Source organism: Stylophora pistillata, chromosome 2 (assembly GCF_964205215.1).
Source record: "Stylophora pistillata chromosome 2, jaStyPist1.2, whole genome shotgun sequence".
Taxonomy (NCBI): Eukaryota; Metazoa; Cnidaria; class Anthozoa; order Scleractinia; family Pocilloporidae; genus Stylophora; species Stylophora pistillata.
In genome coordinates, this window is record NC_142520.1 from 53,237,378 (window position 1) to 53,264,877 (window position 27,500).

At 41.0% G+C, this 27,500-nt stretch overlaps 4 protein-coding genes, 1 long non-coding RNA gene and 1 pseudogene across 5 annotated transcripts in view; 5 read left to right on the plus strand and 1 right to left on the minus strand.

The window, feature by feature from the left end:
- Positions 1–6,653, minus strand: part of LOC148740322 (uncharacterized) — a 28,175-nt gene extending 21,522 nt beyond the window's left edge. Inside the window, exons 1-3 of the mRNA XM_088750547.1 lie at positions 6,358–6,653; positions 4,945–5,274; positions 3,099–3,255 (exon numbers count right to left, since the gene is read on the minus strand). Of these exons, the coding sequence (XP_088606673.1) occupies positions 3,099–3,255; positions 4,945–5,274; positions 6,358–6,620 (750 nt within the window). The 5' untranslated portion in view covers positions 6,621–6,653. The remainder of the gene's footprint in view (positions 1–3,098; positions 3,256–4,944; positions 5,275–6,357) is intronic.
- A 449-nt stretch (positions 6,654–7,102) lies between these two features.
- LOC148740324 (uncharacterized) lies at positions 7,103–9,068 on the plus strand. Its single transcript, XR_015997149.1, has 3 exons — positions 7,103–7,416; positions 7,523–7,591; positions 8,621–9,068. It is a non-coding gene; the product is annotated as an uncharacterized LOC148740324 (long non-coding RNA).
- Positions 9,069–18,614: 9,546 nt separating this feature from the next.
- LOC148740325 (uncharacterized) lies at positions 18,615–21,755 on the plus strand (annotated as a pseudogene).
- Positions 21,756–21,792: 37 nt separating this feature from the next.
- On the plus strand, positions 21,793–23,085 carry LOC148740326 (uncharacterized). Its single transcript, XM_088749667.1, has one exon. The coding sequence runs from the start codon at positions 21,793–21,795 to the stop codon at positions 23,083–23,085; it is 1,293 nt and encodes a 430-aa protein (XP_088605793.1).
- Positions 23,086–23,168: 83 nt separating this feature from the next.
- Positions 23,169–24,260, plus strand: LOC148740327 (uncharacterized). The gene has a single exon (XM_088750649.1). The coding sequence runs from the start codon at positions 23,178–23,180 to the stop codon at positions 23,937–23,939; it is 762 nt and encodes a 253-aa protein (XP_088606775.1). The 5' UTR covers positions 23,169–23,177; the 3' UTR covers positions 23,940–24,260.
- Positions 24,261–27,495: 3,235 nt separating this feature from the next.
- Positions 27,496–27,500, plus strand: part of LOC148740328 (uncharacterized) — a 2,012-nt gene continuing 2,007 nt past the window's right edge. Inside the window, exon 1 of the mRNA XM_088750653.1 lies at positions 27,496–27,500. This exon is cut by the window's right edge and continues 299 nt beyond it. The gene's annotated coding sequence lies outside the window, so the exon portion shown is untranslated.

The window sequence follows — 27,500 nt, forward strand, 5'->3', positions numbered from 1 at the left end:
TGCAGTAACTTGTCGCGTAGTCTTCTTCGACCTTATTCAAAATAATATTACAGCTTCACAAGGTGCAAATTCTGTTGCACAGTGATGTGAAAAAAGAGCACTAGCATTCAACCTCGTATCCTCTCCAACGTCATTTTTTGTAACACAGATCATTCTCTCTCTTCTGGAGGCATATTTCTACTGGTTACAAGGCCAAGTTCTCTCATTATATGCCAGTTCACATTACCATACCCCATGTTCGTTAAACACAGCATTAACTCTCTACTTGTAGCATCAGGTCCATTGTTCTGACGCCAAATTTCTAGCGCTGTCCTACAGCGCTCTTGGCTATCCTCCTCTTCTTCTTGAACATTGGCGATAACATATTGCTTGATCTTCAATTTACTGGCGAGTTTCTTCCACCATGAACCTGTTCTCAGTCTCTCGGCGACCACATTAAGCACACCTTCAGTGGGCGGTTCCATAATCAGAGCTTTAGCTGAGGAAAACAGGTACAAAGGAGTAGAGTCAGAGACCGGTTATTATTTATCGTCTGGAGAGAGAGGGGGGTGGTTGTGTCACAAAAAAAAATTCACCTGATCCTCCCCAAGGCTCTCTAGAATTCTTATGATACTCCAGTTAATTGGCGCTCAATTTTATATAGCCCTCCCTTTTTACTGTGCCGGTGACGACCGACCCCCCCCCCCCCCGCCCACTCCATTCCCATGAAACCATGTGATCCCCACAGATCCACCTTTCCCCCACCCCACCCCAGCGGTAATATATAGTATCCGGCCCTTTATATCGAACGCTGACCATGTAGTTTTGCTGGCTCTCTCGAGTTTAAGGCAATGTCTTCGTCAGTCTTAAATTATATTAGTGTACATGTATCAATGATATTTTTCTCTGGACACCGAATAACTCGAACTATCAAGATCTCAACTGGAGTTCTGTCTTTTACATTCAGAGATGAATGACCGATTTCCGAGATCGGATGACAGCTTGAGTTCAACTTTGGACTGACAATCACACATTTTCGTTCAACGTCATGTTTGTCGCAAACAACACGGGGTAGCTAAACATATTTCTCTGAAATTCTGGCACTGACGTCACTCAAACTTGGCTTCTTTTTGATTGCCTAGGGTTTGCTTAGAATGCAGAGTTGAATTACATGTAACAGTCAAACACTTGCTGGTGAAGCAAAAAGTTGGATGGAAAAGGTTTCATCGGGAGCAAACGTGCGAGGTCATTTACAGTCAAACTAAGTGAAGCGTACCCCTCAGGATTTCATTAATGATTTGATTAATTGAATATTGAGCCAGCGAATCATTTCAGGAGCGAAATAACGAATTGAATATTTGAACATGGAACCCGCTAACCGTTTCAAGAATGCAATAATGGATTGATTATTTGAATATTGAACCCGATAGCCGTATTCGTTTTAAAAAGGCGCGGATCATTGTTGAAATCAGAAGTCCATTTCTAATTGGATTTTGCGAACACGTGATGATGTATCGGTACCATTTCAACAAGGCGTCAGACTTGGCGGGAAAGGTGAGTTCGAGTATTGTGTGGAACTTCTTGTAAATGTTGTAAATGGAATGTTATCGAGAGCTTTTTTCGCCTATTTACATCTTAACGAACTTGTAGAAATTCTTGTGTGTATTCATCATTGTCGAAAAAAATAGTTTACGGGCGAAGCCATCGCAAGACTTTTTATTTCGTTAATATTTGCGATCGACTGTTTTCGCAGTGTTTATACAGTACAGTTTGTTCGTTTTCAGGATTCCTCGTCAAATAGAACAATCTTATTGGACTTCAGAAATGGACTTCTAATTTGAACAATGATCCGCACCTTTTCAAAACGGATACGGCTTTTGGGTTCAGTATTCAAATAATCAATCCATTATTGCATTCGCGAAACGGCTAGCGGGTTCAATAATCAAATAATCAATTCATTATTGCATTCTTGAAACGACTGGCGGGTTCAATATCCAAATGATCAATTCATTAATGTGATCTTGAGGGGTACGCTTCACTTAGTTTGACTGTAAAAGCAATTTGAAAGAGGAGTTTTAACCGATCAAACATGCTCTTCCAACATAATGTTGCACGGAAGAGTCTCTGGTTCAGACATTATTTTGAAATTTAGCAAAAAAAGAGAGAAACTTTCAACTTTACGCCGCATAGCCTGATTTCAAATCAAAAATAACCATCCCAAGTCAGAAGCTGAAGTGAGAAAACAATTGTTTCATTCTTTTTGTTGAAGCCTCGTTTTGGATTCTTCTACGAATTTGGCATTTCTGCGCAGACATTGAAAACTTCTAGAAAGTAAAATCTTAGAAGGAACGGAAAGAGCGAACTATTTTCGTTCTATGAAACGTGGAAGTGGTTCTGAGAACTTCACTAAAAATTTACCTTTCAAGAGATGATCTCCAATGTGTTTGGTTCCCTCACTTTTTTGCAAAAATTCAACAATCTTTTCAAAGCACTTTTGTTGGTCATCTGGTGGTAGGCTCGCCAGGGCTTTGTAAAAACTACATCGAGTTTGTCCGTCGTTGTTCCTTTCATAATGACTTCGATAAATATTCCCGTAGTTTATTTCTTCTAACACTCCGCTACAGGCTGCTAGGACTTCCCTAAGTGGAGCATCGTGAAGGATGCTGTTGTCATCCAAAGGAACTCCAAAAAAATCCACGGGTGTGTTCTGCAAAAAAAAAAAATTGGGTTTCATTATACATTATAAGGCCTTACAGTAGCATGAAAAACGCCATTTACTAGATAAGCATCACGTGGAAAAAAATCTTAGTTTATTCCGTTAGAGTGTCTCATAATAAAGATTCCTCTCCTTTGTTGGGAAAGTAAATGGATTAAGAGTGATTTTGCAAAGGAGGATTTTCCAACGGAGTGGACTTAAAAAGTCACCCACGACCACATTCAATGGACTTCAGTTTCCGTTCATCATTTACTTTCCAAAAAGAGCCGGGGTCTGTGCAGACGATTGCGATTCGCATCTTAAGACCTTCGATGCTGCGTGCCCATCCGTCTCCGCCCACTCATTCGGACTCATCAAGTCAGTTAGACGGTCCAAGCTACGTCTTTCAAACGTTGTTCTTTACCTCAATGTCTATTTTTCGAGGGGGGAGATCCATTTCTAGTTGGCACAGTTTATTGTCTGGCCTCTTTTCTCTGCTCTTGTAGAACTCTATTTTTAGCCATCCTTTGTCGACAACATGCACCCTTAAATTCCTCTTTATAGAATCGTCCTTTTCAAACCTGTAAGGAAATGTGACAATTTCTTGACATATGAGGAGGATTTAAGGAAAATCTTCTCTTAGAGCAATAAAAAGCTGATTTTCCTAAATTTTTTTAGGGAGGTAAGTGGATCAAAAGCTGTGGAAAATTTTGAGCGGTAATTGACGGACAAATAACGGCTTCAATAAAGCTGTACTATCGCTGAAGTCTTGCGTTTTTTATATCGCCGTCACGAATCGAACATCAGTGATGCTCCACCGTAAAGTAAGACTAACTTACCAAAAACAGTGATAAGCGCACATTTTAAGCAAGGATAACGCTTTTTTAACTCCTCGCAAAAATATCCAACACTTTACAAGCACTACTTCTACTACAAACAATATTTACAGAGGATATGTTTTATCACCAGTAACACGAAGTTAATTACGGTGGTCCTCTATCTACGAACCCACCCATCCCACCCCAGGGGAGGACATCCATCACACAGTATACTCGCGCGTTGGAAATTAACGTCTACGTGTGATGCACGATCCTCGCAGTAGATAGCGCTATTTTAGCAATAGCGAAAATCAGACCTGAAAAAAATCAGGCCTGTACGGGACTCGAACCACTGACCTCTGCGATACTAGTGCAACGCTCTACCAATTGAGCTAACAAGCCAACTGGGAGCAGGCTGTTAAGTTGATTCGTAATAAACCCGTGAAAGTGATAAATCAGATACAGTGAAATATATGAGGTTCATATATTTTGAACTGCGGTATTAGATACGTATGATGCACGATCCTCGCAGTAGATAGCGCTATTTAAGCAATAGCGAAAATCAGACCTGAAAAAAATCAGGCCTGTACGGGACTCGAACCACTGACCTCTGCGATACTAGTGCAGCGCTCTACCAATTGAGCTAACAAGCCAACTGGGAGTAGGCCGTTAAGTTGATTTTTTTGTTTTGTTTTTTTGTTTTTTCAGGTCTGATTTTCGCTATTGCTTAAATAGCGCTATCTACTGCGAGGATCGTGCATCATACGTATCTAATACCGCAGTTCAAAATATATGAACTTCATATATTTCACTGTATCTGACCAAATTAACGTCTCCTACCCCTAACCCTCTTGAGACGGGACCTCCATTTATTCGTCCCTATCCGAGAAGACTAGAATATCTAACCATTTCTTGATGTTAAAGAAAGGCAGCATATTCTCCTAATTTTTTTTTTAGACCTTGAGTGTTGTTCCGGCCGGGGCTCGAACCCTCGACCTTCCGCACAATGTCCAGCGCTCTATTCATTGAGCTAATCGGGAGACAGTTAGCACTCCACAACTTGGACATAAGAGAGAAGCTTGATATCGTCTTCAACAAACTTTATATGCTGCATCTTAAATCCCTAACATCTGATGGACTAACAGCCACACGTCCAGATGAATTTGAACGTTCCGATTCAGTTTCGTTTCACCTAACAAACGGACTGATTGGCTAACCAATTTTTAGGACTAATTTAAATGCACGACCCCATAAGCGCGAATCTTTAAACACTTATCGTGTTGAAATGTTGAAATAAAGTTGATGTTATGTTATGTTATGTTATGTTATGTTATGTTATGTTAACCACCATGGTGGTAATAAGCAGTTCACTTTCCCATCCATCTCTTTTTTTTATTATTTCATTTCAAACCAGATGCTCAAGTTCCAGGCAAATCTTCCCTAAAGTCTCACCTGACAAAAAAGTTTTCCAAATCCGTAACCTCGGCCGGATGAACCACACTTCCTGAAAGAAACACGTAAGCCTTTTCGCGTGGTACCATGTTGTCCCAAGCACTTTCTTCTTCTAACAACAATCTCCCTTCATCTCTAATGTGCATCCTTGTCGCGTTACTTGAACTGCAAAACACATTCAACAATCTTGTAGAACCTAACTCTGTATCTGCTAGTAGACAAGCTGTAAAAACGGCCACTTGGGATACATCTTCTGTGTTAAAGTTACGCGCTAATTCAATAATTGGTGACATGACGGGTTTAACGCACCAATCTATCCAGCCCCAAAGTCTGCAACGAAGCAACAATATGAGGTCAATCATAATTCTTCGCCTGAAGGGAGAAGGGGAGAGGGGGCGGAGGAGTTGGGGGGGAATCACATAAGGAGTAAATAGCGTTATGACAGAATCAAGTAGATTTTACTGTGACACAACAAAAATGGACCGGATCCCCCTACCTTCCCCTCCCCCTCCCCTCCCCTTCCCCTTCTCTCGCCTGGCGAGAAAGAATGACCTGTCCGTTAGTGTCTTCATTGTGGCTGACGAAATAAATTCACCTCCTCGCAATTTAAAACGTATACGATAATGAATGATAATTATAATCTTACTAATAACAATAACAATTGAAATAGTAAATACGATAGACGGAATAAAGAAATATAACAGAAGTAAAAGCAAAGTAAAGCTTGTGGTCATACAATAGGTGAATAATTAGTACTCCTGTCCATATGCGAACAAAATGTCTTCCCTTAACTGACGAATGGGACGAATTTATGCAGCTGCGATGGTGATAAAAACTCTAACATAGATTCGTGTGATGCCTTATAGCTACTGTAGTAAGTCAAATAAGATCAAGATACGGATGCTTGCGGGAAAATGAGCCACACTCTCAAAAAACACCAGTTGTACCATCGCTGACCTTGTGTTTCTAATTATAATCGGATCTGCTCTGATTGCCTTTGTTTAGTTTTGCTTTGAGTTCTTTTCGTTTCGATTTCGATGAAGTTTTTTCCAGTTGGGGAGCAAGGATAGCGCAGTGGTGAGAGCACTCGTCTCCCACCACTGTGGCCCGGGTTCGATTCCCAGACCTGGCGTCACATGTGGGTTGAGTTTGTTGTTGGTTCTCGTCCTTGCTCCGCGGGTTTTTCTCTGGGTTCTCCGGTTTTCCTCCCTCCGCAAAAACCAACATTCCAAATTCCAATTCGATCTGAAAACAGTGGACAAGGAAGAGCCACCCAGTGGAATGTCCATTGCTTAATTTATTTATTATTTTTATTAATATTTATTTATTAGTAGTAGTATCGCTACCCTGGAGACTTACGTCACTTATCAAAGTCTTGTGAAAATTTAAAAGCAGATGGTTAATTTGGCATACCTCGAGAAGTGCTTCACACTGAATTTAATGACAGTGCCATCCAGCCATGGAGAGGAATCAGCGGTAATTTCAGTCCAATCTAGTTGGGTTCCATCAGATGGTAAAAACAAGACTCGATCACGGGCTAATGACAGATCAGGGATACCCAATGATTGAGCGCCCTGCTCAGTGTCTCTCAAGGATAGCGGTAGCTGTAAAGTGACTGGTTCCTGAAATTTGACCTCCTTGCTGCACTGAATACTTAATATCGGGCCGGCCAACATCTCCTTGTCTCTTAACTCTCTGCTGCGAAATTCTTGTATCTACAAGTGGTGGAGTAAAAAAAATTTTTCTTGACGGTGAAGGTTACTGCCTCGGTTTCGTCTTTAGTAAGGTATTTCAGTAGTTGTGATTCTGGTAAGAAACTTCTCCAAGCCAGAAGGTTACTCTTTACTCTTTACTGAAACTTCTTACGGTGCCAATTTACAATATCATTTCAGTTGATAAAAACTAAAATTACCTTGTTACACCCACCGAAGCAGCACCACCATTTCTTTAGAACCCTACCCCCTTCTTACAGAAAGTTAGTCGATGAATGTCGGGGGTGGAAGCGGAATAATGAATAATGAATAACGGCTTGAAAAAGAAAATGAATAGGAATAACGGCTTAAAAAGAAAATGAATAATGAATAACTAGGGTTTAATCGGGAATAAAGAATTATACCAAAAAAGAATTGCGTAAAGAAGCAATAGAGATCAGGCGCTCGAAACTTGCAATCTTCGTCAAATCTTTGATGTCTTTGATGGTTTTTATGACCTTTCGGTGCCTTTCAGTCTCAGATTCTGGTCGCAGTATTCAATTACAGATCCTTCTTTGCCAGCCGATTGCGTAACTTTTTCCCGATTTCTGTCCTGATTGGTGCGTGCTTTTTATGTTCGTTATGTCATCACTGTCTGGTTTGTCTCTTTGTGACTGTCTGCCTCGAGTGACGTGTCAGTTTCTTTTTAGAGTGTCGAAGAGTAATCGAACAGTAATCTACAAATAGGAAAAAAAAGAAAGAAGAGAGATTGCGACAGACGGTAGGTTAAATTCACGTTTGATATCGTAATCGACATTCGGTTCATGTTTAATTGTCTGTTATTCACTACAGTTCATACACTATCAAAATTGCATTATTATTTCCAGGTCACGTTCCCAATCCTGGTCGCCTGAAAGGTCAAAGCGAAGCTCAAAACGGTCGAAAAGATCGGAGAGGTGAGTCAATTTTAAGTGCTTAAATGTTGAATTATTATAGTTTTCTGTTCAGTGAATTGTTTCACATGCTGCAGCCAATCTTAAAACGCGAAATGACTGACGTCCACCGCAGAACAAAACTGAGCCTCCTTCGTCTTTTATTTAAAAACTATTATTAATAATAAGCCGCAAAATACCGTTTATTTAATAACTACCCGCAAAATACTGTTTAATTAATAACAGCCCGCAAAATACCGTTTCGCAAATTACGATTTCGTTTCGAAAAATAGCTAGAATTATTAATATGAAAAATTTCCCAAAAACATGTGCCGTTAATTAGCGCATCGAGGAACTGTCTCGGAACTGTCTTCGTAAGCAAAATTGGCAAAGCACGTGGCGAATTTCAAGATGTCAATCCCACATTTCCGACGGAATTACTAACTACTTTCATCCAACTTTCTTTTCTACCGGCGAAACATACACTATCGAATATATGTGACCCAGTAACTGCTGTAATTTACAATATATTGCAGAATATTACACTGCTAATAATAAGCAACTATTCCCAATTGAAAAAATTTTCCCTAATCGAGACTCAATACATAAAGCTAAAGACGCTTTCTTAATTTCAAAAGGCAGAACACTTGTAACTCATGGTCTGAACATTCGAGAAGAAACATACTATTTATTCCTTTTCGTATTAGTTTTCTTTCAATGTTTTCTTTATATTTTTTGTTAGCAGCTAGTTTTATTTGGCTATCATTACTATCTTTCTAAGTGGAGCCCCACGTATTTCCGTTGTTACGTAAAAATGTCACCTTTATTAAAAAAAAAAAAAAAAAAAAAAAAACATCGCACCTGAAGAAGGCTGGTTTGGCAAGCCGTAACTTTACATTTCTTCCTATGTTGTATCTATCTTTGCTTCTATACTATGATTTTAACTTGTTACACCGATCAGTTTACTAGTTTGATTTAAACATATGAAGTTCCTCAAAGCAATAGTGAACAATTGATTTCTCATCTACATTTTTGTTGGCACATCTCTTTCAGTTCTCAACACCTGTCACGATCACCAAGGCGGCTTGGCAGATCGCAAGATAGAACAAGGTGACGATTTGCATGTATTTTATGGCACCTATTTGATCAAAGCTTTAAACTTACGTTCAGGCCGGTTTAATACAATATTGAAATAAAAAACAGACGATTACGGCTAAATGGATCATGAAAGAGCAAATCGGTGCTGGTTTACGCCTGCCACACTACTAGTATCAGTATAGCAGCTATAAAAATAGACCCTTTACTCTCAGTGATAAGTAAAGGATTAGAATCCTTTATTGAAAAAAATGTTAATAAGAGCTTTGGGTTTAAGTAATGATCCGCATATCAAGGATAGCGCTGAAAGGCAATGCACGATGGAATATCAACTTTTTTCATTTTAACAACTAGTTATCTCATTGGCCTGACTCAAAAACCGCTAAAAAGTTAAGGTTCAAGTTGCATTTTGTCTAATGCTTTTAAGTTTTCAAGTATATTCGAGACCCAATCGCACAACATACAATTTTTAAAAGATATTGTATTTGGGGAACTTCATCAAAGAAGAAAAATTAATATCTATTGTCTTCTGCTATTCTGATTGGTTAAGCACGAACATTACCTAAACTCTCTTTGATGCAAATGGTTTTATTTTTGTAACGAGCTCCTTCCCTGTTCTTGAAATCAAAGATATTCTATGTGGGAAAGAGCCAATGCCACGGAACAATGAAGTTTGCTACCGTTCTTATGTGGAACATAACTTAATATGGGCACCACATTTATTTCTTTCATTAATTTCTTGTGAGTGTCTTGGTTGATCCTGAGGTCGATAAATTTTTGTTGTTATTGTTATTATCTTTTTCGGAACTGGCCATTCTGTCTTATCCATCATAGCGAGGGACTCATCTCGTGAAAAAAAAAACCATTTTGATGTCTTTTGTTATCGATTTGTTAGCAGCAATTCCAAAATCCTTGTACACTTCGAATCAACTTCGAAGGATTTGTACTTGTCAGTTTAGACACTGATTTACATGCTTACGTATGTAAATCAGTGTCTAAACTGAAAATTGGAGTTTTATTCCTAGATTTAAGCGCTCTAGGTTTCAGTCAAAGTCCAGATCACGTTCATCGGAAAGGCATCATTTTGAGATTACCGAATCGCGCCGGGTTTCCTATAATGAACCAAGGTCAGTATAAATGTTGTGGTCTGTTTAATTTCGATTAATTTTTGTTCACCAAGCTCTCGATACCTTCTCCAGTATTTTAAAGTAAAGGAGAACCTAGCGAAAAGTACATTTTCAAGAAAACAATGCCTAAATATTGTTTTAAGAAAATAACATCCGTCCGCCCCTTCAACGCCTTTCCCTTTCAACATTGCGCAATGCACTGGACTCAAACTGGACAAAACAATTCAGGATCGGTTCATACAATAACTTTTGAAACTAAGCACCGATTAGGCGTGGAACTAGCTTACAGTCGAGGCTCATGCGGGGGAGTCTCATTAAAAATGTTTGCATGTGAAAAGATTTTCCCGCATGAGCCTCGACTGCAGGCTAGTTCCAGTTCAATACCATGAATATGAATATTGTCGTCCTTTAACTATTTTCTACATTGACATATATTCTGTGAATTAATCGGCAATCGATCGGCAAGCAAAGAATTCGGCCCTGGCATACGGCAAATTCATCGGGAAATACGCTTTTCAAAGGTTCATCCCTTAACTGTACATGTCGTTAAAAAATGAGCCTTTGCGATCCTTTGGTGGTACTTTGACTGTTTCTAGCAAATGCACCGCTTACCGCTCAACTAGCTTTAACGTGCTAAAGAACCTTAATTTCTTGTCGCGGATAATGTTTTTTGTATGCCTTTTCCTCCGTGTATCGGACAAATCCATTGGAACTGCGCTTCTTTTGAAGAAAAGATTGTTTTAAATCTCCCATTTCAAAGGGGGTTAATTGATTTATTAATGAATGATCTTTCGCGAAGAGTGTTCGACAACATACTGTCAGACACAAACGCAAAGAAGATACTGGTCAATTGCCGTATGTAATATCGTTCTCGTTGCAACAGCGTAAGCGAGGTTCAAATGTTGCATCAAGTACTCTGCTACAGGGTGACACTCAACAAGTACTTTGTCAGCAGTCCGTCCTTCATTGTGAAATTTTGTTCAAAGCAGAAGTTGTCGCTGTGAAACACGGTGGACGAACGGAGAAATGGGGTTTTTTCTTGGCTCACCTTCTAAAGGATCTCTTAGTCGAGGAGAGAACTGCAAATGAACTGCAGTTTACCGAAAATGTAATGGATATTATGTGGCTGGACAATAGCGAAACTGAGGACATGTTCCTGTTCAAAGAAGTGTACGAAGACCACAAAAATTCGCCCTATTCCATTGTGGACCGTGTTTGTGTCGCTATCACCTCTAACGAAAATGATTCAAAATGCTATCAACTTTCGCAAGAAGAAGTTGATAGAATTGAAAGGATTCTTAAAGGTGGAAACAACAGTGGCATCGAGTCCGACGAGGAAACTAGAAAAACAAAGTTGCTTCCGCATCCAGGGATGACCATCCCAGAAGTGTAGCTTGTAATACGAGATCTGGACGCACTGCAACACGTATAAGCCTCAATTAAGTTAATACTTTCCTTAACGCGACATACGTATTCATTGGTATAAGTATTCTGGGATCTCAAAGTTATTTCTTTCGTTGTGTTATTTTTAAAGGCTTAATGCAATTTTGAGAAAGTTGAGTGACAATATTTCCACATCGGAAAGACTCAGTAAAATGTGGTTCTCGGGTATTTACCATCAAATCTACCAAGAATTCGCCCTATTATATTGTTGAATAACTATGTTGTTTTGATCTTAAATACGTTATCAATTAAATTCCAGTGTTTTTTAGGTTGCGTTATAGAGACGAAAGACTCAATCCGATGATCGAAAATAAGAATATCAAACATTATGATGCTTAGATATCTACCAATAATTTGCGCAAAGTAAATAGGACTATGGAAAAAAGTATGTGTCGAACGCCATCGTAAGAGCTTTCCGTCGTCACTGCTTAAAGTTCCTATAGTGTAGATGTTTAGTGTACATTTTTGTTCAGTGTACAGTATGTAAAAATAAATGCCACGCCTATAAGGTTGATATCTAAATAAACCTCAGGCTGGAGTTAAGTAAATAAATACAGTAATTAGATTGAAAATGACGCTGATGGTTTTAAATCATATTTTACTTGAAGTGAAATCATCTATTTCACAATAAAGCGAATTAGAAACTGCCCAAAAAACTCAAATAAGGAATAATGAATAACGAGAAAAATTTAAAAATGAATAATGAATAACCTCGAAAAAAATTAAAGGAAGAATGAATAAGTGAGATCCAATTATTCCGCTTCCACCCCCGATTATGTCATCACTGTCTGGTTCGTCTCTTTGTGACTGTCTGCCTCGAGTGACGTGTCGGTGTGTTTTTGGAGTGTCGAAGAGCAATCGAACAGTTATAATCTACAAATGGGAAAAAAAAGGAGATAGATCGCGACAGACGGTAGGTTAAATAGGTTAAGTTTGATATCGTAATCTACATTCGGTTCATGTTTGTTGTTCACTACAGTTCATACGCTATCATGATCAAAATTGCATTACTAATTCCAGGTCACGTTCCCAATCCTGGTCGCCTGAAAGGTCAGAGGGAGCTCAAAATGGTCGAAAAGATCGGAAAGGTGGGTCAATTTTAAGTGCTTAAAAGTTGATTTATTATAGTTTTCTGTTTAGTGAATTGTTTTCACATGCTGCAGCCAATCCGATTAAAACGCGAAATGACTGACGTCCACCGAAAAATAAAACTGAGGTCTTTCGCCTTGTATTTAATAACTATAACCCGCAAAAGGCTTATACTATTTTGCGAAACGAAACGAAACGAAACGAAATTTTGCGAAATGGCGTTTTTTCGCCTTTATTTAGCAAATATGTCCTCTTCGTCCGAAACAAAATGTTTCCACCAATAAAATGATCAATATTTCTAAGATCCTGGTCACCTCTCATTTTATTGACAATAACAGAACTCGTTTCGCAAAGTAGTAATTTTGACGGATTTGCTATTTTGCGAAATGGCATTTTTCCGCCTTTATTTAGCAAATATGTCCTCTGCGTCCGAAACAAAATGTGTCCACCAATAAAATGATCAATATTTCTAAGACCCTGGTCACCTCTCATTTTATTGACCATAACAGAACTCGTTTCGCAAAGTAGTAATTTTGACGGATTTACTATTTTGCGAAATGGCATTTTTTCGCCTTTATTTAGCAAATATGTCCTCTTCGTCCGAAACAAAATGTGTCCACTAATAAAATGACCAATCTTTCTAAGAGCCTGGTCACCTCTCAATTTATTGACCATAATAGAACTCGTTTCGCAAAGTAGTAATTTTGATAAAATTACTATTTTGCGAAATGGCGTTTTTCACCTTTATTTAGCAAATATGTCCTCTTTGCCCGAAACACAATGAATTAATGTGAACACTATAAATTCATATTTGTAAATTTTCTTGTCATTGATGTTGCCATTTTTAATGGAAAAAGGGTGAAGTATTCAAAAGTTACCCGATCCTAAATTGTTTTGTCCAGTGACGGTATTATTGCATATGGCTTTATGATTTAGGCTTTACAGTTAAGTTTTATGGTTGTGCTGTAAAAGGAACTACATTTGTATTGATTTCGTTTTCGAAAGGGTTTTTTGAAGTGCTGATTCTATGACGAGGGAAAACCGCATAACCCGCAGGAACACCTGTTGGAGCAAGGGGAGAACTAACGACAAAACTCAACCCACACTGACGCTGGGTTCGGGAGTCGAACCCAGGACACATCGGGGGAACATGAGTGCTCTCGCCACTACACCCTCCCCTGCTACCTGTTATGATCGAGTTTTTCAGTGAAGTAATATTTATTTAATTTATTTCTATATATATTCTCTTAGGTTCAAGCTAACTGAATACTACAAACCTGTTCGTGAAAAATCGTCTCAAGTCACTCAAGCTGGAGAAAGTAAGACTTTTATGCGTACATGTTTCCGTAGCACAATATAGTTTTGTGGGCTAACCATAAGTATGCGCTAGTTCTTGGAATTAAATGACAACTGAATAAAGATTCTTTACGGTCAAATTCACGTACCCTTCTGATGTTTTTTGCTCGGTTGTGTCAGGACGACAGATCGTCCTTTTACTGAAGTTTCACGCGTATACATTGCATTCGGCGTTCAATATTGTATTTTTTGTATTGAGACTCATTGTCCCAGTATATAAATTTTTGTATTTCTTTACAAGTAGATATTCAGTCGATAATATTATAACTGACATTGCTTGTTGCACTGAAAAAAATATTAAATCCAATTTAAGGCACGTTTTGTTGAGATATTCATAGTATTTGTACAAATTAAAAAATAAATAAAAAAATTGAACGAGAGTATACAAACGCTGAGCCCTTGATAAAACTGTCATCTTTTGTCTATCCATACGCTCAGGTGTTTGACATTGACCACTAGAGGGGAGCCGCGAGATTTTCATTTCATGAGGCAATGTCTTTATTGGACAAACTAGTGGAATTCTTAATGATGTGGGACGAACAAACAGAGGACCAGTCGAACAGTAACTTAAGGTCCCGACCAAGGGTTGTCATACACAACAAGGAGATCAATGGAGATGATGCGTGGCAGCCTAACGCGACTGCAAAATTTTCTCTCCGAGTTAGGTGCTGAAGACCTTCTAGCATAAATTCGATTGTCTGCACTGGTCACCCTTATGGTTGAAAATTTTTTTCGCTCATGAGATAAGAGGATCCCATTCCTACTCAACTCGAGTTCGGAATTAGACGCACAGTCTGTGTAAGGGAACTGGAGAAGAGAATGTATCGCGGGCATTTACACTACTTCACCAGGCCCAAAAGCTATTATCCGGACAAAGTATTGGATTCTTCTCCTCCTCCCAAGCCATCCATATCCCTAATCGAAGATCCAATGGAGAAACTATCCCTTAGCGACACAAACGAGTTAAGGGAATTCGCTTCATCTTTCGGTAAGAGTGTTCGACAACATACTGTCAGAGACAAAAGCAAAGAAGATACTGGTCAATTGCCGTATGCAATACCGTTCTCGTTGCAACAGCGTGAGCCAGGTTCAAATGTTACAACAAGTACTCTGCTACAGGGTGACACTCAACAAGTACTCTGCTACAGGGTGACACTCAACAAGTGCTCTGCTACAGGGTGACACTCAACAAGTGCTCTGCTACAGGGTGACACTCAACAAGTGCTCTGCTACAGGGTGACACTCAACAAGTGCTCTGCTACAGGGTGACACTCAACAAGTGCTCTGCTACAGGGTGACACTCAACAAGTGCTCTGCTACAGGGTGACACTCAACAAGTGCTCTGCTACAGGGTGACACTCAACAAGTGCTCTGCTACAGGGTGACACTCAACAAGTGCTCTGCTACAGGGTGACACTCAACAAGTGCTCTGCTACAGGGTGACACTCAACAAGTGCTCTGCTACAGGGTGACACTCAACAAGTGCTCTGCTACAGGGTGACACTCAACAAGTGCTCTGCTACAGGGTGACACTCAACAAGTGCTCTGCTACAGGGTGACACTCAACAAGTGCTCTGCTACAGGGTGACACTCAACAAGTACTCTGCTACAGGGTGACACTCAACAAGTGCTCTGCTACAGGGTGACACTCAACAAGTGCTCTGCTACAGGGTGACACTCAACAAGTGCTCTGCTACAGGGTGACACTCAACAAGTGCTCTGCTACAGGGTGACACTCAACAAGTGCTCTGCTACAGGGTGACACTCAACAAGTACTCTGCTACAGGGTGACACTCAACAAGTGCTCTGCTACAGGGTGACACTCAACAAGTACTCTGCTACAGGGTGACACTCAACAAGTACTCTGCTACAGGGTGACACTCAACAAGTACTCTGCGACAGGGTGACACTCAACAAGTGCTCTGCTACAGGGTGATACTCAACAAGTGCTCTGCTACAGGGTGACACTCAACAAGTGCTCTGCTACAGGGTGACACTCAACAAGTGCTCTGCTACAGGGTGACACTCAACAAGTGCTCTGCTACAGGGTGACACTCAACAAGTACTCTGCTACAGGGTGACACTCAACAAGTGCTCTGCTACAGGGTGACACTCAACAAGTACTCTGCTACAGGGTGACACTCAACAAGTGCTCTGCTACAGGGTGACACTCAACAAGTACTCTGCTACAGGGTGACACTCAACAAGTACTCTGTCAGCAGTCCGTCCTTCATTGTGAAATTTTGTTCAAAGCAGGAGAAGTTGTCGCTGTGAAACACGGTCGAAGAAGGGAGAAATGGGGTTTTTTCTAGGCTCTCCTTCTAAAGGATCTCTTAGTCGAGGACAGAACTGCAAATGAACTGCAGTTTACCGAAAATGTAATGGATATTATGTGGCTGGACAATATCGAAACTGAGGATATGTTCCTGTTTAAAGAAGCGTACGAAGACCACAAAAATTCGCCCTATTCCATTGTGGACCGTGTGTTGTGGGGGTTTTACCACTCGCTTGGCGAATTAACGAAAGGTACTGAGACTATGTAATTTTCTTCTTTATTCTCCTATACTGCTTCTTCTACTACAGCTAATTTCCTCTCTCTTGTTCCACTGCTTATTTTCTGCTACTTTCAGCGAGGAGTGCTCCAGTATTAAATACAAAAATCACAGACATGTTTGGGTTAGCTAACCGTGGGAATTTCCAAAACAGGATGTTTAGTGTGGGTAAAACTCAAGGTCAGTTTTACCAACTCAAACATGACCACCTAGCAAACTAGTTATCCTCAACCATAACAAGAGATTAAAATGTCTAGCACGGTAAGTGCTGAGCCAAGTTCAAGCACACACTAAAAATAAATGATCAAACTTATACATTCATCAAAATAGCACGTAGGGTCGAAAAGGCGAGACTTAATAAAACAAAAGGCAAACCTAAAAATGCTTGAAATATCAATCTTTGAAAACGCTCTACAACACGTGTTTGTGTCGCTATCACCTCTAACGAAATTGATTCAAAATGCTATCAACTTTCGCAGGAAGAAGTTCATAGAATTGAAAGGATTCTTAAAGGTGGAAACAACAGTGCCATCGAGTCCGACGAGGAAACTAGAGAAAACAAAGTTGCTTCCGCATCCAGGGATGACCATCCCAGACGTGTAGCTTGTAATAGGAGATCTGGACGCACTGCAACACGTTTGAGCCTAAATTAAGTTAATACTTTGCTTAACGCAACACACGTATTCATTGGTATAAGTATTCTAGGATCTCAAAGTTATTTCTTTCGTTGTGTTGTTTTTAAAAGCTTAATGTAATTTTGAGAAAGTTGAGTGACAATATTTCCACATCGGAAAGAATCAATAAAATGTGGTTCTCGGGTATTTACCACCAGATCTACCAAGAATTCGCGCTATTATATTGTTGAATAACTATGTTGTTTTGATCTTAAATACGTTATCAATTAAAATTCCAGTGTTTTTAGGTTACGTTATAGAGACGAAAGACTCAATCCGATGATCGAAAATAAGAATATCAAACATTATGATGCTTAGATATCTACCAATAATTTGCGCAAAGTAAATAGGACTATGGAAAAGGTATGTGTCGAACGCCATCGCAAGAGCTTTCCGTCGTCACTGCTTAAAGTCCCTATAGTGTAGATGTTTAGTGTACATTTTTGACAGTGTACAGTATGTAAAAATAAATGCCACGCCTATAAGGTTGATATCTAAATAAACCTCAGGCTGGAGTTAAGTAAATAAAGACGGTAATTAGATTGAACATGACGCTGACGGTTTTAAATTACATTTTAATTGAAGTGAAATCATCTATTTCACAATAAGGTGAATTAGAAACTGCCTAAAAAACTCGAATACGGAATAATGAATAACGAGAAAAATTTAAAAATGAATAATGAATAACCTCGAAAAAAATGAAAGGAATAATGAATAAGTGAGATCCAATTATTCCGCTTCTACCCCTGCGTATTGATCACGGTCAATGGAGGATTTCGGGATAGCACCGTACTGATCACGGTCAATGATCTTCAAAACAGCCAACATGGGTCGATACAACAAAATAGCTGTACAACAGCTGTACAATAGCTGTAACGGCCTCGACAAGAACCTCAGCGTACTCACGCAAGAGCCAATCAGGAATACAGTCGGGTCCGGCCGCTTTGCGTGGATTTAATTGTGTCAGGGGGGGGGACAGAACCGCAGGCTCGGACAGAGTGAATACATAGGGTTCGTCCTCTACAGTTACAACTGGCTCTAACGATTGGAAGATTTCTATGGGAGCAAGGAAGGCGGAGTTAATTTTTTTTGGCGATTTCAAGTTCCCTTTTTTCGCCTTCAAGTTGTAAACTGGAGAGAATGCTGTCCGAACTGGAACAGGGAACCATTCCAGCAATCTGTTTCACAGCATTCTACCACTGCGAGGGCTTGGTGGACTTATCTATCATGGATTATAGTTTGTGTTTCGTTAATACAATAAGTTATTGACTTGATTTCCTGATTGACTCTGATTGACACTAAGTTTCGCAATTAAGCCACGTGAATAAGTCTACTTTCAGTTCAGATGTTTAGGTTCGAAGTGACCTTCATGTTTTGCTGACCTGTCGCGCTGACCGGTATTCTGTTATACCCTGATCTGTTATATCTGTTGCTGACCTGTATACCGTGAAACAATCTTACTAGACATCGCCACAGAAGTAAGATATCAGTGCTGCAATTCTAGCTAATAGTTTGACTCGTGTGTTTATGTATCGATAGATCCTGTTCAGTTTCTCAAATGTATTTAATTTCTTTTCTCTAGATCGAATAATAATATACTGGAATAAATTATACGATTTGCGTAAGCTAGTTGGATTGCCTGTTTGGTTTATCGGACCATTTCATTCGATCTTTTGGTCTGATGAAGAACTTGCGCTGATTGACAACGGATATGGCTGAAGCGGCGCTTAAACAAGCGAAGATTGACCGACGTTTAGCCAAATCGGCCTTCACAAGGGCTGGAAAAGCGTTAGTACATGCCATAGAGCATCAAAGACCTCCGAATGAGGTAAGAGACGTTTTAATTAAGCTACAGGGAGGGTATGAAAACTTAGTGGTGAAACACGAGGATTATACGAAGCTCATTGAAGATGACAGCGTATACGAAACTGAAGAACAATGGCTCTCCGAATGTCAGGAAATATTCATGCGGTTTGAAGTTGACGCCAAAACGTTTATTGAAAGTGCGGAGCAGTCTAGTTCGAATGATTTAGCTGAGAGTGGTAATTTAAGTGAAGGAATGGAGAGTGTCACATATAACGAAGTGCATGAAAGCGAAGGAATTTCAAATATGCTGTCGGCAACACCTAGCCCAAGCGACCATGCAGTGCAAATTATACAATCAGCTGAACAAGCCGATCCGAAAATTAACGTCGAGAAAGGTGCCGACTCGCTACAACTAATTAACACCGGCCAGACAGCTGATTATAAGCCAATTAACGCAGAAAGCAATGTGAACAAAATCATGTCAACTGCTGGTACAGTGAAATTGCAGCAAAGTCCTCTTGGCGCTGGCGCCTACACGTTTAAATTGGAAAAACCCGAGCTTCCTGTTTTCGCTGGAAATGTCCGAGATTACGCCATCTTTCGTTCAGATTTCAAGCACGCAATAGAAGCGAAGTACTCAAAAAGAGATTCAATCACATTCCTTCGTACGTGCCTGCGAGAAAAGCCACTCGACCTTATTAAGGGAATCGGAAGCGATTATGACGCGGCCTGGGAGTATCTCGACTCCATCTATGGCGACCCGAGGTTTGAGTCAGACACTGTGACTCAGGACATTGCTCAGTTTAAAGCCTTGTAGGAAGGGGAGGACGCGCGATTTTGCGACCTCGTGCATCTGGTTAAAAGATGCTACAATACATTAAAGGAAGTTGGTCTCCCTGGTGACGTGAACAACAGCCATATGCTTTCCATAATTGAACAGAAAATGTGCGCGGATGACCGAAAAGTCTGGGCGAGAGATTTGGAAAAGGAAAAGAAATCTGCTACCCTTGAAGCGTTGATGAATTGGATGACTGTTGAAATGAAATCGCGAATGCGCGCCACAGCGCCAATCAGAGTGGGCACCTCCGGTAAACGCCCTGTGAATCACTTTAGGTATGATACTGACAAATCCGTTTGGCACAAATGTTGGCTGTGCAAAACTTCATCACACTGGCCAGACCAATGCCCGAAATTGATATCCCTCAGCATTGACGAGCAGATTGCAACTGCAAAGGAAAATCATCTGTGCTTCAGCTGCTTAAAAAGGGCGGGCAGAGGACACACTATGGATAACTGCAAGCGCAAACAACAGTGCGCAAAGATGGAGAATGGAACTCGTTGTCCACAGCAGCACCATCAACTCCTGCACAAGAGCAATTTTGTGAAGATTGGCGTCGCCACTACGGTCAGCCCCTATGAAACAATTCTTCTCGTCTTATCTGCTAATATCGGTAGCGTCAACGGTCTCTTTAAATGCGGAAACGTACTTCTTGACTCGGGCGCACAAGTAAGCCTTATCCGACGGGATACCGCTGACACTCTCGGTTTAAAGGGAAAAGATGTGTCCATAACGATTACTAAAGTTGGTGGCGAGGAAGAAACGATTAAGACAAAGGAATACAATGTTCATCTAACCTGTATTGACAACAACAAGCGTTTTAACGTTAAAGCAATTGGCATCCACAGCATCAGTGACGAGATTCCGGCAGTGAAAACCTCGCATTTACCGGAAGTTCTTGGCTTACCAAACACAAGATTTCGCCGTGGAAAAGGGCACGTTGACCTGCTGATTGGCATTGATCACACACGCATGCAGGCTGGTGAGACAAGACAAGTGGACAACCTGCTAGCTCGCAAGTCTCCACTTGGGTGGGTAGTTTTTGGAGGAAACCCAGCGCAGATCAGTGACGTAACCAGCATATTACATGTCAAGTACTCCTCACCAATAGACCTGACAAGCTTCTGGACAACGGAAACTATGGGCGTGGCCGTGAAACCCTGTGTCTGCGATGCAGACAAACTGACTCAAGCAGAAAGAGAAGAAGCCAAGCTCATAGAAGAGTCGTGTTTCAAAGTCGAAAACCAATGCATGATCCCCTACCCTTGGAGAAAAGACCCTAAACTGCTACCAGACAACAAAGAATTGGCTATGAAACGCCTAGAGTCAACAGAACGACGCCTGAAAAGAAATCCTGAACAAGGTGAAGCCTACTGTAAACAGATGGAGGAAATGGAAATAATGAAATTTGCGCGAAAGCTGTCAAAAGAAGAACAAGATGAGTATCATGGTCCTCTTCATTACATTCCCCATCACGTTATACTGAGGCCAGACAAGAAGAGCACACCTGTTCGAATTGTTTTCAATTCATCCTCTGCATTCCAAGGGCATACGTTGAACGATTACTGGAAAAAGGGTCCCGACCTTTTAAACGGCATGTTTGGACTTGTCCTAAGATTTTGAGAGAGAGAAGTTGCCGTAGTAGGAGACATCTCCAAGATGTATCATCGGGTCCTTATTCCTGAACGAGATTAACATGTACACCGCTTTCTGTGGAGAAACATGGAGACAGAAAGAGAACCTGACATTTTTGTCAAAACTGTTCAGACATTTGGGGACAAGCCTGCACCCGCTATGGCGCAGATAGCCCTAAGAAAAACAGCGCAAGAGAACAAGGCAGGCTACCCAGCAGCGGCCGAAGTACTAACGAACAACACGTACATGGACGACATCTGTGAGTCTGTACGCACAGAAAAGGAAGCTCAAAAAGTAACAAATAACATAGACAATGTTTTGAAGACGGGAGGATTCAAAGTTAAAGAGTGGATCTCTAACAAGGTGCTCAAAGAGAACGTAAGCGGTGACGCGGAGAAGGGAATAAATCTATTCAAAGGAGATGAGGAGAAAGTCCTGGGAACCCTGTGGAACTTCAGAACAGACAAGTTTCACTTCAGAGTGGCAGTAGACTTACTGAAGCTACACAACAGTCCAAGCCATGTGCAGAAGATGACCAAAAGAATGATCCTCTCGCATATACGATCCGATTAGATTTGCAGCAGCTTTCATCGTCAGAACAAAGATAGGAATGCAAAGACTGTGGCAGCTGGGAGTGGATTGGGATGACGAGGTGCCAACTGCAGTTCAGGAAAGCTGGATTTCACTCTTCCAGAAAATTAAGGAACTAGACATTGTGTCCTTTGAAAGATGTTTAACGGTAGTCAATGCCGTTGAACCGCCGATGTTATGCGTTTTCGCTGACGCATCACAAGACGCACTCGGTGCATGTGCCTACGCACGCCAGAGAAAGGATGACAACACTTACGCAGTCAAGTTCATCGCAGCGAGGTCGCGAGTATCCCCGCTGAAACAGCTGACAATTCCGCGCTTGGAGCTTCAAGCAGCCGTTCTCGCTAGCCGCCTGGCCAAATCCATTCAGGAGGAATCTAGGATACAGTTTAAAGATGTTAAGATTTTTACCGACAGTACCATCACCTTGGCCTGGATTCAAAGTCCGTCACGCAGCTTTAAACCGTTTGTCTCCTCGAGAGTGGGAGAAATTCAAAGTAACTCAGATCCAAACCAGTGGAAGCATATACCCAGTGAGGATAATGTAGCTGACGACTTGTCGCGAGGGATACGCGTTAACGAGTTACAAGGCAGATGGAAGAAAGGCCCGGAGTTCTTATACCTACCAGAAAGTCAATGGCCAATTACGACAGCACCGCCGACCCCGAATGTAGACATGGAACGCCGTCAGATGCAGATACTGACCGCAGTCACAGCACAGAAAGCTAGCAATGGTATTGATCCATCCAATTTCTCAAGCTGGAGAAGACTGATGCTTGTGACGGCGCGATTACGTAGACTAGCAGAAAAGATACGCCTGAGAAAATACGACCAACACGGAAATGAAGGACCACTGACCCCTGAAGAGCTTCAGCAGGCAGAAATTTATTGGATAAAGCCAGCACAGACAACACTGTACAGTCGACTGGATAGAGGGGAATTCAAATCGCTCAGCCCGTTCAAAGATGGAAACGGAGTTATCAGAGTTGGAGGAAGAGTGGATGAAGCTATCGTGTCCCATGAAACGAGGCACCCTGCCCTTCTTCCAAGTGATCACTGGATTTCCCTCCTGGTAACAAGAGAAGCTCATCAGTACGGACACTCCGGCGTAGCAGCCACCACAGGCAAGACGCGAAGGAAGTTTTGGATCTTGAAAGCGAAGAAGCTAAGCAAGTCCGTCAAATTTAAGTGCGGATTTTGCCGCGAAATGGCACATAAGGCTGAGACGCAGCTAATGGCAGACCTACCTGTTCTCCGTTTAGCACCACACACACCGCAGGTGATTACCTTGGTCCCTATAACGTCAAAATAGGGAGAAGCAGGACGACTAAGCACTATGGCGTCATCTTCACGTGCCTAAACACCCGGGCTGCCCATCTAGAGTTAGCGATTGACCTAACTACAATGGAGTTCATCCAAGTTCCTCGTAGATTCTTTTCAATCCGAGGATACCCAGCAGCGATACTAAGTAATAACGGAACACAGATGGTTGGGGCCGCTAACGAACTGAAAGAGATGGTGAAAAATCTAGATGACGATCAGTTACGCGAGTTTTGCGGAGAAAAGAGCATAAAGTGGATCTTCACAACGCCAGCTGCGCCACATCAAAACGGATGTGCAGAAGCCCTTATCAAGAGCTGCAAGAGATCACTGAAGATTGCAATCGGCGACCAACTTCTGACGCCTTTCGAGTTGTACACCTGCCTCCTAGAGATCGCAAACCTGTTGAATCAACGTCCCATAGGGCGCATCCCCAATGATCCAGACGACGGAGCGTACCTGTGTCCGAACGACATGCTCCTTGGAAGAGCAACTCCAGAGGTACCACAAGGTCTATTTAAAGATACCAGAAATCCTCGTAAGCGAGTAGAGTTTGTGCAAAATATAGTTGATTCATTCTGGAGACGCTGGACTAGGGATGTCTTCCCCACCCCGGTACCAAGAAAGAAGTGGCATGTTGAGAACCGCAATGTCAAAGTTGGTGACATATTTACAGTAGCCGATAATAACGCTGTGAGAAGCAAGTGGGCTGTTGGCAGAGTAACCAAAGTATACCCTGGAACTGACGGACGCGTTCGAAACGTTACAGTGAAGACATCCACCGGAGAATACAGTCGTCCAGTGACAAAAATTGCAGTAATTCACCCTGCTGAAGGCGACGACTAAACGAACATTTGCTATGATAAGGACTGCGCCCTTATCGGGGTGGAGAGTGTTTCGTCAATACAATGAATTATTAACTTGATTTCCTGATTGACTTTGATTGACACTAAGTTTCGCAATTAAGTCACGTGAATAAGTCTGCTTTCAGTTCAGATGTTTAGATTCGAAGTGACCTTCATGTTTGCTGACCTGTCGCGCTGACCCGTATTCTGTTATACCCTGATCTGTTATATCTGTTGCTGACCTGTATACCGTGAAACAATCTTACTAGACATCGCCACAGAAGTAAGTTATCAGTGCTGCAATTCTACCTAATAGTTTGACTCGTGTGCTTATGTATCGATAGATCCTGTTCAGTTTCTCAAATGTATTTAATTTCTTTTCTCTAGATCGAAGGATAATATACTGGAATAAATTATACGATTTGCGTAAGCTAGTTGGATTGCCTGTTTGGTTTATCGGACCATTTCCGCTAAATTTTCTTCGACTGTTTTTGGTTTAAGTTGATCACGTGACGCGATACCCGTCCGTGAAAAATACCCGGATGGATAGTACTCATCCGTGAAAAATTTTGAATGGTCTGATAGCCGCGAAGTTAGGCAGATCGGAAAAACAGTGACTTTTCAATTCTGACGGGTATAACGTATTATTTAGCTGGTGTACTGCTGCGAATTATTGACATTGTGACAGGCTGTACGCATGAATAAATATTTGATTGATCTGCGTTTAGTAGGTTTTGACTGTTTTTCAACTGGCACGCGGAAGAAAATTTAGTGGTGAACAATACAATAGAGTATTTATGTCTCGGAACTAGCATAATTGCCCTCGAAGCTTCACTTCTCGGGCAAGTATTTGTTTTAAGAACATTAAATTTCGCGGGGCAACTATCAACCGATAGTTCCTCGACAGAAACACTCTGCTGTTTAAATAGATAGCGTTTAGGGTAGTTCAATCAGATTGCAGCATTCATAATGTAGCGTTAGTAGATAAATAGTAAAAATTGTTCGGATCATTTTTACCCAATTACAATTACTTTTGAATGAGCGAAGCGAGCAAGGGTATATAGAGTTTATTTCTTGCGCTCTTTTAATGTCAATGCGTTAGACTTATAATGAAAAGGTCCAGTTCAGCCATTAAAGGAGTCAAGTTGTACTGTTCCTGGAAATTAAACTTTACTGCTAAAATGCCTCTCCCTCAAGTCACTCTACCCAGGAGTGTCCCCAGGAGTGTCCCCAGGAGTGTCCCCAGGAGTGTCCTCAGGAGTGTCCTCAGGAGTGTCCCCAGGAGTGTCCCCAGGAGTGTCCCCAGCAGTGTCCCCAGCAGTGTCCCCAGGAGTGTCCCCAGGAGTGTCCCCAGGAGTGTCCCCAGGAGTGTCCCCAGGAGTGTCCCCAGGAGTGTCCCCAGGAGTGTCCCCAGGAGTGTCCCCAGGAGTGTCCCCAGGAGTGTCCCCAGGAGTGTCCCCAGGAGTGTCCCCCATGAGTGTCCCCAGGAGTGTCCCCAACAGTGTCCCCAGGAGTATTAATGGTCCAAGTGAAATGATAAAGAAATGAGAAAAAAATACTGTGGAGCTACCTGTCAAGGAGTAGGATCCCGTCCAGGGGTGGGTGAAAATATTCTTGGTCACTTCATACCACAGAAACTTAGATTGATTAGCTCCCTTCACTATGTAAGTCATTCTCTTAGGCAGACTTTTACCTTTCACAGCACGAAAGACTTTATGTATACTTTATCATGTTTGAACTTCAGCTCGGTACATGAACAACATAGATTCTTTGATAGTCATGTGTTTAGTCAATTTCATTAGACTTTATTCAAACAAATCTGATTTAGCCACAATGATATGTATTGCCATGTGTTGTAATTTGAATTGTTGTTTTGAATATATCATATAACAATGATTGGTTAAGATCATCTAGCCTTCAAAATATATTGATGTCAGTTGAATTAGATACTTCTAAAACTAACGTAACCCCAATAGTTAATTTTAACTTTGATGGATAAATATGATTGCTCAGCTCTTTAAGGATGGATGACTCGTGTAACTATTGAATAATTGTCATTATTTGTAAAGATTTAAAGGCCATCTCTGGTATTAGTGTTATGAGCTCAGTGGTCCATCACCATCACAGTTAATTCACGTTTGTGGAGCATGGAGAAGGCTGGGATGCTGATCCACCACACGTAACCTCCAGCATTTCTTTAAGTCTCCTCGGGCCCAGTTCTTCAGAAGCTGATTAGTACAAACCCAGGGCTAATTTTTACCCTTGATTTCTCTATCTAATTGTTTAAAAAGCCTTTTTGAAATAATTTTGTCTTTTCTTTTTGTAACATTTAATCATCAAATTGTGAGCAAAAAAAGTAATATTCACTTTTCTTCCAAAGCTTTCAGATCTAAAATCGGATTTCACACTCAGCGTGGATTTTCTTAACCCACCTTTGTGTAATTTTTTGGGTTATTTTCTAGTACTCCTGTGCAATCATGAGAGAAATAGGGGACTGTGAAAGTATAGGGGCCTACTCAAAAACTCCAAATAATACAACATGATGAGCAAAGTTGTTCAACCGATTGACTGTACCACTGACTGGTTGGCTGACTGGACTATTATATAGAACAATACTTAAAGTTTCCGGGCAAACGCAGGTTAACTACACGTACACAAACAAACAGAACTTAAAAACCTGACGTGTGCTACAACCAACTTAGAATAAAACCCGTTTCCATGGATGTAATTAGAAAAGCAGAGACCTTGGAAACCGGACAGGCGTGTATATCCTTATGTCACAATATTATGCTCTATTGGAGTAAATCACAGATAGTAAAATGCGAATATATTTTAAGGTAACAAATATCTATAAAAAGTAATATGTATGCTGCTTTATCTTTCTTTGGTCTCGACTTACTGCTGAAGGTCTCCCTTTTACTTCTTCCAGACATGGATGACTGAGATTAGGTCCTTTTTCACGCTCAATTTCTTCTACAAACCATTCCAGGATCCTCAGATAACTTGAAAATGACACATACCGTGTACCATAAAAATTTGTGGGAGTTTTACTTGGAGAAAGGACAATTTTAGTTTTTCTTTTGGGAACACATTGCTAAGTTTGATTCTTGAGGTTTCTGCTTTCAAATCAATTTATGTTCGATAAAGGTGTTTTCCGAAATTTCTGTGTTCTTGAGGTCTTAAGGATATTCCGACTTTTAAACTAATCTGAATTTAAAATCTATCTTCTCCTCCTGATCGTTGCTTTCCTCACCCAGGGGGGGTGGGAGGGAGGACAAGGATTAATGAGGGGGAGGAGAAGGGAGGACAAGGATTACTGAGTGGGGAGGGGTGTACTTATTAAGTTTCGCTGTCGAAAAACTATCACTTCTACATTCGATAGATCTCCGTTTGAAAACTATTTTGTCTCTTCTCCCGGCCCCCATACCCAGTCAAGGGTGTGGCTCTGATCACGGGTGCTGTCTAAAAACAGGTGTAGATATTCTTGGATTCTTTTGATCAGAAATTGAGTCCTTAAGTGTGACGTCACGTTACCATGGCGCTAAAAAAATGCAGTTCTAAA

Excerpts from the sequence above, each read along its gene's own strand:
- LOC148740326 (XM_088749667.1), top strand. The coding sequence starts at position 21,793 with ATGCAAAGACTGTGGCAGCTGGGAGTGGATTGGGATGACGAGGTGCCA.
- LOC148740327 (XM_088750649.1), top strand. The coding sequence starts at position 23,178 with ATGGAGTTCATCCAAGTTCCTCGTAGATTCTTTTCAATCCGAGGATAC.